The following is a 12277-nucleotide window of genomic DNA, read 5'->3' on the forward strand; positions in this document are numbered from 1 at the left end:
CCGCATCGGTCTCGTGGCTTCATCCACCACTACCATCCTTCCTTTCTCTCTCTCTCTCTCTCTCTCTCTTTCTCTCTCTCTCTCTCTCTGTCCCCCTTATGCCACCCTACTCAGCCCACTCCACCCCAACCCCGTGCCAAGTTTCTCCACGTTTTATCTTCTCCCGCCGTGTTGCTTTTCTTCAAACGATATATCCCGACCGCGATAAAAAGGACTCGTCGCCTTTTCGAAAAAGGCCCCGCACGTTTCATTCCTTCTCTTCCTCCTCTCCATCTCATCCTCATCTTCCTCATCCTTCCACTCCTGATCCTCTCTCCTCTTCATCCTTCCACTTAATCCTCATCCTCCTTTTCTTCTCCTCGTATACTAAGTCTCTTTCTATACTACTATGTCTTCTTCTTTCTATACTTATTAAGAGTAGTGGACACAAAAGAGAGGACTAACGAAAAGTGATTATTCGAAAAAGAGAAAAAGATGTGGCATGGCGGCGGAGAAGGATCAATGGGGGAAAGAGAAAAGAGGAACGAATAAATCAATGGAACTAATACAAAACCATGAAGAGAAAATAATTCGATAATGGGATAACTAAATACTTATTTATCTGATCAAATTCCATATTCTCTGTTCTTCTCTCTTTTTTTTTCCCCCTTTATCTATGCTCTTTTTCTCTCTCTCTCTCTCTCTCTCTCTCTCTCTCTCTCTCTCTCTCTCTCTATCGTTCGAAAGAAATGATAGAGGGAAAAGCGAAACACAAGAAAAGAAAAGAAGAAAAATATGATCGTAAAAAAAGTCATCGCGTAAATCGACACAACGGATTATTAAATGTATATAATACTTTTACCCATTTAGAAATATATAATCGTAAAACGTTAAGTAACTTCTGTTCGCCGCGACCATTAGGTTCGGATACAATCACAACCACGATTGCATTCCTCTTTGAAATTCCAATTGAAATCTACCTATAGACCTACCTACCTATCTACCTACACACACACACACATCCACACAAATAAACAAACAAACATACATTGCGTATAGGAGCAAAATCTAAATTCTATTTGAACCAGTTTCAAATACGATTAATAGAAGTTACGAAAATTCTCGTCTATCGTCGAGTGATAAAATTGACGGATAAATAATAAAGAGATAGATAGATCGATCGTTAGACATAGATATAGATAAATAGAGAAGGAAAATAATCGAGGGAGGTCGATCTTCAATAAGAATAAGAAGAAAATAAGAAGAAGAAGAAGAAGAAGAAGAAGAAGGAAAAGGAAAGAGAAGAAGGCACGTGATATAGGAGCGGAGAGTAGAGGTAGGGGGTGGGGTGCGGAGTGAGAGGGAGGGGGGAAGTAAGGGACGAGGAATGGAGTGGAAAGAAGAGAGGAGAAGAGAGCGAGAGAGAGAGAGAGAGAGAGAAGAACGAAGAGAGGAATGGAGAGGAGGAGGAGGAGGAGGAGGTGAAGAGGGAATATGGAAGGGAACTCCTTCCATACGACCTCGAATGTTCTCGCGCGAACGATCCGCGCCGTGGCTGGCCGCGAAAGCGTGTGGCTTTTTGCCAAAGGGTATTTGCAGATTGCACACCTGTGCGTGGCTGCACCGAGGAAAGACCTCACCTGTCGAGCAACCGGTCTCCATTGACTTTTTCTTCGTTCGTGTACCCCTCGTCACACCCCCTCTCTTCACCACCCTTCCCTCTGTCCTCCCCTCCCTCCCTATGCCACACACACTCCCTCGCTGTACCCCTCTCTCAGAACCCTGAGACTCCGGCGGAGTCGACTCGGCTTGGCTCGTCGACTCGACGACTCGACTCAACACAACACGACTCGGACTCGACTCGACTCGATTCGCGGCCTTTCTATATCTCTCTCTCTCTCTCTCTCTCTCTCTCTCTCTCTCTCTCTCTCTCTCTCTTTTTCCTTCTATCTCTTTCTTTCTATCTCTTTCTCGTGAAGCAGAGAGATACGCGAAGCGGATAAGGGAACACCTATGCTTTGCGAGTTTGTACGTTAGTTCGTTCGTTCCTTCGTTCTTTCTTTCTTTCTTTCTTTCTTTCTGTCCTTCTGTCCCTTTCTTCTTCTTCTTCTTTCTCTTTCCCTTTATCTTTCTCCTTCTCTTTCTCTCTAACCATATCTCTTGGACCGGTGTGCGATTTTGCCTTCGACCGTGTGTCACCACTCTTAAGATCGCACTCTTCTAAATATAGAGCCGATTTTTCGCGGAAAAAGAAACGGCCTGGGGATGTACATAAGTAAGTACTATACGTTTGTAGATACATATATATATATATATATATATATATATACGTACGTACATATATATGTATATACGTATGTATATGCACTTGGATAGGAGTACACGTTCAGCCGATTTTGTCGATGGGGATCCGGTTTGCGATCGTCGCAGGACTGAGAGACTTTCCAAGGGATATCGTTCCCACTGAGACAGAGAGAGAGAGAGAGAGAGAGAGAGAGAGAGAGAGAGAGAGAGAGAGAGAGAGAGAGAGAGAGAATGTGCTCGAGAAAGCCTGAGAAAAGTAGATTCTTCTTCGATTCTTCTTTGGTGCTTGCGCGACCTCGAAACTTGCTTTCCGGAATCGAATGAAAAAAGAAAAAGAAAGAAAAAGAGAGAGAGAGAGAGAGAAAGAAGAACAAGAAAAAGTGTATATATGAAAGTTAGGAAAGAATCCATGATGACAAATTTGAGATATTAATCTCTAACAGACACGTACGATCTTTCTTAAAGGATCATCTCAAAAAGAGTGGACATTTCCTCGAAAGAGAGAGAGAGAGAGAGAGAGAGAGAGAGAGAGAGAGAGAGAGAGAGAGACTCCTTTATCTCTCTCATTCTCTCTCTTTCTCTGGAAGCTTTGGAAATCCGTACGAAAGCATTTAACGATCCGGACTCGGAGGACTTTCCGAGGGCAAATTATCGGGCCGAAAGCAATTACCCGGTGGGGCCTCGATATATAGAGGAGGAGAGCGGTTCGAGAGTTCCAAGAATCGGCCAGGGCTAAAAATAAGATCCCACCCGGGAGCGATGATTATGTTCCGAAAAAAGAGAACCGGGCGAAACGTTCTCTCTCTCTCTCTCTCTCTCTCTCTCTCTATCTATCTCTCTCTCTATCTATCTCTTTTGCCAGGCGCACACGCGGTAAAGGTGAACGCGACGACGGTGGTTGTGAGGAGAAGGAGGAACAGAGAAGTAAGAGGATGATGATGAAAAGGAGGATGAGGATGAGGATGAGGATGAGGATGAGGATGAGGATGAGGAGAATGAGGAGGAGGAGGAGGAGGAGCACGCCGCGTAGATCGCGCGCAGGGGCCTCGGTTAATGAAGTTGTCGGTTGACGACGTTTACAGGTGGGGCCTGCCTGCGTGTGGTCCATTCACAGCGGCTGCCGCAGGACTGGTTAAGAGTTGCTTTACATCTTCACCCGTGAGACTCGCCGCGAGAGAAGAGGAGGGGGGCGGAGAGGTTGTTGGTATACCTGAGAGCCCTCTTCCTCCTACTTCTCCTCCTCTTCCTCTTCTTCTTCTTCTTCTTCTTCTTCTTCTTCTTCTTCTTCTCCTCCTCCTCCTTATACTTCCCTTCTCGTCGCTTAAAAAACGTTTCTAGACGATCGTGTTCCGACTTTGAGACAGTATGTGGCCTAAACCACCATTTTGTTCTTTTTCTTTTTGTTTGGCCTTTCTTTCCTCCTTTCCTTCTTTCTTCTTCTTTTTCTTTTTTGTTCCTCTTTTTCTTTGGTTGTCAAAACTCCAACTAGACAAATATTTTATATAAGTTTTATTTTCTGTTTACAGACAATAACAACAACAACAACAACAACAATGATGATGATGATGATGCGTCGCGAACAAAAAGGTCAAGCATCCTTGAGAAAGCAATCGTCGTCGTCGTCATCGTCGTCGTCGTCGTCATCGCCATTGGGCAACCATTCGGCATATAACAGGACGACGGTGTACGAACTTGGTCTCTCGAATTCGTCGTCGTCGTCCTCCTCCTCCTCCTCCTCCTCCTCCTCCTCCTCCTCCTCCTCCTCCTCCTCCTATCCCTCGTCGTCTTCGTCGTCACCGTTATCATCGTCCTCGTCGACGAGCTGCCCAAGTCTTTTGACCGTCTTAGCATGGACGGCTACGTTATTACTTGTCTCGTCTTGTCTTGGTATTGCCGATGCTGGTGTCCTCATGAGTCATCCCTTAGGTAAACGGTCTTACCTTGATATCTCTTGCAAGGGCGTTTACGATAAGAGCATCTTCGCCCGCTTGGATCGCATCTGCGAGGACTGCTATAATCTTTTCCGCGAGCCACAACTTCATGTACTTTGCAGGTAATCTATCAATAATTATATATGTATATAATAATATATATATGTTACATTTATTAGATATTAGAGATTATCTCCGAGAGCGGACATGTTTTTTTTTTCTTTTTCTTTTATTCACAATATCGACAAATGAAATATATATATACATATATATATATTTTTTGTTTGTTTGTAATAGAGCTCTTATTTAGTGCTCGGCTTGATATATCCGAGATTTCGGTAAATGTATTCGAACTATAGTAAGAGACTCGATTAAAAATGACGGAAAGAGATGTAAATTGATTAGTTTTTATGCAATATCATTTGTTTTTGTTTTTTTTTCTTTTTTTTTTTTAATATCTTATCTCTCATCTAGCATCATCTTGTTCACGACGTTGTCGAAGGTAAAGGAAGGAAAAACGGTTAAAGGGTGGGTACAGATTTTCGGAAGAAAAAGAAAAAAAAAAAAAATAGGAAAGGAAAAGAAAGATCTACGTACGGTTCGTTAGCTGCAAGAGGGGAGGTTAAAACCGTCGTAAATCGTAATTCGTGATCTTGTTTCTCTCATTCCGCGTTGGCAGCTCGAAACGTAGCCCCGTGTGCGCTCGTGGCACGCGTATCGAAACGGAATGAGATTTCTCTTCTATTTATAGCTCACGGCAAGAACGAATGCTAACGCACGGCCGTTATTACCTGCCGTTTTCTGCCGAAGAGCGTTAAGGAGGAATGGATTAACGACCGTACCGAAAATAGAATCGTCGATTGCGAAGGAAAAGCCGGATATTCTGCTGTATACTTTCGAGCATATAAGCTTAAACGGGAAATACTTTTGAACTATATTCGGCCGATAATTTCGTTATCTCTTAGAAGTATAACCGAAATCGATGCACGGTTTTTCTTTTGATAAGTTCGAAGGAATAAAAGAAAAAAAAAAAGAAAATGATAGAACATTTTATAAGACCGATTTTCTTTACCGATTTTCATTACCGATTTCGTCGACGTTTCGTTACTGTAAACTTTTTCAATGAATGTCAACTGATTTGTAAAAAAAAAAAAAAAAGGTACTCTCGTAAAAGAGATCCGTAAAATTCAAAGTAAAAGTAAGGTAAGTAAAATAATATGTTCGACGTGATCGGTTAAGAAACGAATGGATTTATTTCATCTACGTTTGTAGAAATAATACAATACTCTTTTAAGAATAGCTATTCACAAATTTGTTGAAATGTATAGAAAAGAGATTTGAGAAATTCGATCTGACAAAAAGGGGATATAATTTATATTCATTTGGATTAGATCGGTAAAGAAAGGAAGGAAACGATTACAGATACATTTAGAAATAGATACACACGAATATGGAGAAATGTTTAGAAAAGAGATTTGAGAAATTCGATCTAACAAAAAGGATAATGTGATCGATTTTGCTTGGACAAACAATTTTATTGATCGTTTTAATACTAGACTCTTTTTGGATCGTTTAAAAATTTTTGAAAAACAAATTGCTTTTTTTTAAGTTAAAAAAAGAAAAAAGAATAATAAAATCATATAAACATTCGATACGATCGACTTTCCTTTAATTTTCCGATTTCATTCATATCGTTGAACCTGAGCTATTACAAAAATATTTAGGATTTTTGAGTGGGAGTGAAAAAAAAGATCCCTTTCAACTAAAAAAAATATTATGCTTTCGACACGATCGATTTTCTATTCGTCATCGATTTCATTTGATCACTAGACTCTTTCAGGACAATTCTCAACAGGATTTTACCAACGGACGTTTATATCCATTGATTCGGATCGGATTGGATCGGGACGGAGAGATCAAAATTCCAAAGGACTCTTAACGTTATTCCTCATCGAACTTTCTCTTCTTTTCAGAAAAAATTGCTTCACCACCGACTACTTCAAGGGATGCTTGGACGTTTTATTGCTGACGGACGAGATGGAGAAGATCCAAATGTGGATCAAGCAACTCCATGGGGCTGATCCCGGGGTTTAGGTAGCTTCTTTTTTTACGTTTATGATTTCATTATTTTTTCGTCTATTATTTTATTTCCGCGCTTATCTTCCTTTCGTTCTTCTAATCTAATTAATTAACAAGTTCCCGATATTTTTTTTCCTTTTTAAACGCCTCTATTCCTCTATTCGATCCAACGATTACACCTGATCATCTCACTCATTGTCTTTATCGATTATCTCACTTTTCACGACTAAAAAAGAAATGGAAAAATAATAAAAAAAAAAAAAACATAGATATCATTTCTTCCCTACAAAAGTCCTCTCGATCCTATCACACAAATTTTTTTTATCGTATACTCCCATTAAAAAAAAAAAAAAAAAAAAAAAAAAAAAAAATAGGAAAAAAAATATCTATTATGACATTTTTATTAGGCTTTTTTATATTTTTTTTATATGTTTTTTCCTTTTACATACATATATATACTCCGTTCTTGTTTTGTTTGTTTGTTTGTTTGTTTTTTTTTCTTTTTCTTTTTTTTTTTTTAATTCGATTATCGTTTTCTTCCTTCTTGTATGATTTTTTGTTGCCTTCGAACGATACATCTGGATCCGAATAATGCCGATCTTACTTGGACCGTATTCCTCCTTCATTAAAAATCACCTTTGGATCGAGAATTCTGCATCGAGAATCTAAAAGAGAGAGTATGTTTGTGCGAAATTCTAAGTAATTTCGTTCTCAAATAAATCGCGTCCGACAGAACCCAAAGATATTTTTATTAGCAGTACTGTCAAAGTATGTACGTGTCGTATGATAAATTAAAATGAAATATTTTTCAAAATTTCTCCTTTCTTCTTTTTTTGTTTTTTTTTTACTTCTTTTTTTTTTCTTTTCTTTTTTCATTCGGAATTTTATGTGATCCAATGACACAGCACAAATTGTTCAGTACTGCTAAACAAAAGATAAAGAAAAAAGAAAAAAAGAAAAGAAGAGAAAAAGATAGGAATACGACTCCATCCGTTCGTCCCGAAAGGAAACAATTTTTTTTCGGCTATCATATGTGTGCATACACATAAGCATACACGTATATATATTTTTGACGTTGCAACATATTTTTCTGCAATTTTTTGCATTTTACAGCAGAATCACGTTCATACGGAATGGATTTCCTCCCCCCCCCATCTACAATTTTTGGGAATATTTTTGAGAATATTTTTGAAAATGTATTTTCCCTTGAACGACTTTTTTTTGTAGATATCACGCAACGAGAAGGAGAGCAGCAACGTTTTTGGAGTTTTTTGTTGCGATTCCGAAATTTTTTGCTTCCGATTAAAAAAAAGAAAAACACACACACACACACACACACACCATAAATAATAAATCCTCCAACCCTGTATACTAACAACTACTAAACATCGATTGACATTCTCTCTTTCTCTTTTTTTTTTCTAAATAATCTTTGCATAAAAGTTTTTTGAAGGAAAATGATTCATTTCTGTTGAATCTTAAAAAAAAAAAGAATAATAAATATTAAATAAGAGACATCATAGAGAGAAGGAGAGAGAGAGAGAGAGAGAGAGAGAGAGAGAGAGAGAGAGAGAAAGAGAGAGAGAGAGATAACCGGAAGATAATTCGTTAGCATCCGGTATTGACCCTCACAAGAGAGGGAGGAAGAAGAACAGAGAGAGAAAGTCAATGGCCTCTCTCTCTCTCTCTCTCTGTAGAGTATGTTGTTACTATAGATCTAATCCTGATCGTTTTGTGGCATAACAATTTTTTTCTAATTTCTACTTTTCTTCTTTTTTTTTTTTTTTTGTTTCTATCTATGACAAAACAGGCAAGACTGCTTCGGCACTCAATACTTCATGAGCTGCATCCAAGCGTTGCTACTTGAGGACGAGAAGGAAAAGTTCCAAGGGATGGTCGAGTACCTCGGTCGCAAGAAGTAAGCGAGAAAAGAAGGAAGGAAGGAAGGAAGGAAGGAGAGGAAGGAGAGGAAGGAGAGGAAGGAAGGAAGGAGAAAAGGAAGAGTGGAAAAGTGGAAGAAAGAAAAAGAGGAAGAGTGGAAGAGAAGAATGAAGGGAAAGAAAAAGGAAGAAAGTAAGGAAGAATATTGATAGGCTATCGAACGCGAAGAGACTACGATAAGAAGACACGAATAATGACATGGATGATTTACATGGATGATGATTTCACGAGGATTTTCAGGTTTGCACGTTATATTGCAAACAATTATAGATTTTTACACTCATTCCCCCGACCATTAATTAATGAAAGTCTAACTCCGTTCGATTGCGTGACGAACGTTAATTTTATCCTTTATTTTTTGTCGATCGACGAACGAAAGAATTTATCCTTACACTTTGCCCTATCATCTCACCCCCTCCCCCCACTTTTTTTCTTTCTTTTTTATTCGTTTTTTTCTTTTATATATATATATATATTTAAATATTTATATACATATATATGTATATGTATATATATATATATATATATATGTGTGTGTGTTAATTTTCATTAAAGAAAAAACAAAAAAAAAAAAAAAGAAAAAAAAGAAACTGATCTAAATTATAATTATACGATTATACTTAACGATTATACTCTTCTTTTTCTTCCTTTTCCTATGAATCAGTTTAAATTTACAAAGGTACTTATTATTACGTCATTTGTGTACGTTTGATCATAATCCTCGTAGATATCGGGATCATATTAGATCATGATTAATATGGATTAACGTATTGTTTTTTCTTCTTTTTTTTTTTTTTCTTTTTTTCTTAGTTTTCTTTTCTCCCTCGTACGAACGTCAAACGAATTGCCTTGAAATTAGGATGATAATAATATCGCTCGTAGTCTCTTCGACGGAACAAGAATACGAAGAATAATGAGAAACAAACGAACGAACAAACAAACAAACAAACAAACAAACAAACAAACAAACATACAAACAAACAAAATATATATATATATATCAAGCGAAACGGTACGATCGAGCCATACGATTACAGCAATATAAAAACCCATACGAATTCTAGTCGACAAAATATCTGCGCTCGCGCACTGCGCCACTTTTTATTTTTTTTTCTTTTTGTTTTTTTTTGTTTTTTTTTTTTTTTTTTTTTAATGCGTTCAATCATTATTAATTATTACTTAATAACTCGTCCTTTTATCGTGTTAGCTATTATTATTATTATTATTATTATTATTATTAATTATTATTATTTTATTAATAATTATTAATTAATATTATTAATCAACATTATTATTATCATACATTACGTAGGTAATGATAATGTTCATAAGCATTTCGGAACATGCAGCGCTGACGATGATTGCACAGAATAAACAAAAATAAAAATAGAAATAAAAAGAGAAATCAAAAAAAAAAAGAAAAAAAAGAAAAACCGACGAGTCGCCAAGAAAAAAAAAAAAAAAAGAGTAATAATTTTTACAATTACAATCAATCTTTACTCATTCCGTTTGATTTTAATGTATGTATGATAAATGCAAGAAAATTATATATATATATATATATATATATATATATATATATATATATATTTATAAATATTATGTAAAAAATAAGAAAAAATTGCAAAAATGGCGGACTCACGAATGATAATAATCTGTGCAATATGTCGCAAATAAATGAAGGAGCTTATGTTGTTTGAGTTCTCTTATATATTACTCTTTTGCAAATCTTTATTTATTTTTTTCTACGAGTCTAAGATCGTAAATTTTTTTTGTAATATTTACTAGAGAAAGAGAGAGAGAGAGAGAGAGAGAGAGAGAGAGAGAGAGAGAGAGAGAGAATAGTATTAATAACTCGTGTGTACCTATCGAACATTGCCGCACGCGCGCATGATATATCGCGTATTCGCGATGGCTTCATTTCCAAAAAAAAAGAGAAAGAAAAACAAATGAATTTGTTGAATATTTATTTTTTCCATTATATATATATATATATACACGTGTGTGTAAGTGTGTAGAAAGAAAAATGAATTTTTTATAATTTAAATATGAAAGAATTTTATATCTTTCAATTGAAAAAGAATATTTTTTTGATCTCTCGAATCAATGAGAGAGAAAATTATTTTTCATGATCTTTCGAATCAATAAAAAGAAATCTACTTTTTATTTTTTTTTTTCAATTGAAAGAAAGAAAAGAAAAAAAGAAAAAGAAAAACGAAAAAGAAGAAGAAAAAGGAAAAGAAAATGAATAAATCTTTTTTTCTCTTTCTTTTATGAGAAGAAGTATTCGCGAAAGTCCGCGTTAATAATAATAATTCCGACGTAATAATAATAACAACAGCAACAACAACAACAACTACTACTACTACAACAACAACAACTACAACAACAACAACAACCATAACAACAAAATCGTCGCGCGCACTATGACGCGTTAGAAATATACGAACCATTCCAAAAAACAGTATTTGAAACCATTCCGCCGCTCGTTGATCTTCCGCGAACGCGTTTGTTCGATTCTTGTGTTCCCTCTCCGCCCTTCACACCCCCCATATCTCAGCGCCCATCCCTTATAACGTTTAACCCCCGCCCTCTCTACAACTTACCTTTCTTACCTTCTCCGCCCTTTGGTCTTTCCTCGCTCGATCCTTTTTACGTCCTCTTCGTTTGTCGAATAATTCCATTTACAGTCCAATAGTACGATATTAAAGTATAATAAAAAAAATCGGCGACTTTCCATAATGAAAAGAAAAAAAAAATAATAAATAAATAAATAAATAAATAAATAAATAAATGATGTGGATCTATGTTACCGATCGATTCCGATCGTCGCAGATCGATGATGTGCATGTGCGTTCAGTATGCGTATATGTGTATTATTTGCATATTTTTTTTTTTGTGCGATAGATGGATTGATCTATCCGATCGGAATGGATCGAAATTAAAAAATGATCCAACAAAGTTACTCCATCGATTCTAATTAACATTCCATTGATGAGATCTTATTAATCTCTCTCTGCTTGAAATATTGCATATATATATATACAATTGCGTTTAACAAAATTGTCAAATATATCAACAAGAGAGATTGTTTTATTTTATTTCATTAGAAGTATTAGAAAGAAAGATGGTCTTTGACTTGCAAAGCGATTCGTTTGTCATATTTTATTTCTTTTTTCTTATTTTATTTTATCTTTTTTTTTTTTTTTAATCAAAATAATTGGCTTTGCGTACAAGTAAAAAAAGAAATATATATATATATATATGTGTGTGTGTGTGTGTGTGTGTGTCTCTGTCAATTACATAACATTTTTAAATTGTTGATATTGATTTAAAAAAAAAATAAAAAAAGAAAATAGGAAAAAGAAAAGAAAGAAAAAAGAAAGAAGGAAAGAAAAAAGAGAGAGAAATATTTTTTATAAGGAAATAAACGAATCGTAAGTGCAAGCAAAGAATTAAGCAAAGAAGTAAACAAGCAACAAGCATGGCGAGTCCGAATTTTTAGAAAACATGTTGATTTGTCACCGATGTGAGTGATTTCGACGACCGTAGAGGCTCTGTCTTTCTTCCTAACTTTCTCATCGAAGTATGCATCTGTATTTCATATTCGAAACACTTTTACGTTTCAGTTTCTGTATCTCTTTTAATAGATATTTCCTGTTCATCGTCATCTCATACATCATCGTTATTGTCGCTATTATAATGCTATTATTATATATTATTATTATTATTATTATTATTATTGTATTATTATTATCATTATTATTATTATTATTATTATTATTATTATTATTATTATTATTATTATTATTATTATTATTATTAGTTATACGAATAGACGAATACTCTGAAACTTTTCAAGATGAACTTCTTTTTTAATTGTATATGTATATGTAATATTCTTCGCTTATGCGAATAATAGTGCGCCTCTCAGCAAATCAGCAGCTAATTTATCGCAATCCAGGACGCATATAAATTTTGTTAGAAGATATGTATATGTATATGTGTATATCCATAGGTGTATATATATATATATATATATA

The 12277-nt window shown here is 35.5% G+C and overlaps 1 protein-coding gene across 24 annotated transcripts in view; it reads left to right on the forward strand.

Annotated features, from left to right (window-relative positions):
* LOC124433227 (ion transport peptide-like) overlaps positions 1-8772 on the forward strand; it is a 48491-nt gene extending 39719 nt beyond the window's left edge. For 18 of the 24 annotated variants that reach the window (XM_046956820.1, XM_046983009.1, XM_046956766.1 and 15 more), the window contains 3 exons: positions 3810-4336; positions 6188-6308; positions 8104-8240. In XM_046956820.1, coding sequence (XP_046812776.1) covers positions 3837-4336; positions 6188-6308 — 621 coding nt within the window. In that variant the 5' untranslated portion in view covers positions 3810-3836 and the 3' untranslated portion in view covers positions 8104-8240. Of the gene's footprint in view, positions 1-15; positions 1316-1368; positions 2255-2493; positions 3208-3227; positions 3488-3809; positions 4337-6187; positions 6309-8103 lie in introns of those variants that run through there. The other 6 variants (XM_046956883.1, XM_046956891.1, XM_046982982.1 and 3 more) reach the window with 6 other exon arrangements.
* Positions 8773-12277: the final 3505 nt, after the last annotated feature.

The sequence above is a fragment of the Vespa crabro genome, chromosome 1 (genome assembly GCF_910589235.1).
Source record: "Vespa crabro chromosome 1, iyVesCrab1.2, whole genome shotgun sequence".
NCBI classification, from domain to species: domain Eukaryota; kingdom Metazoa; phylum Arthropoda; class Insecta; order Hymenoptera; family Vespidae; genus Vespa; species Vespa crabro.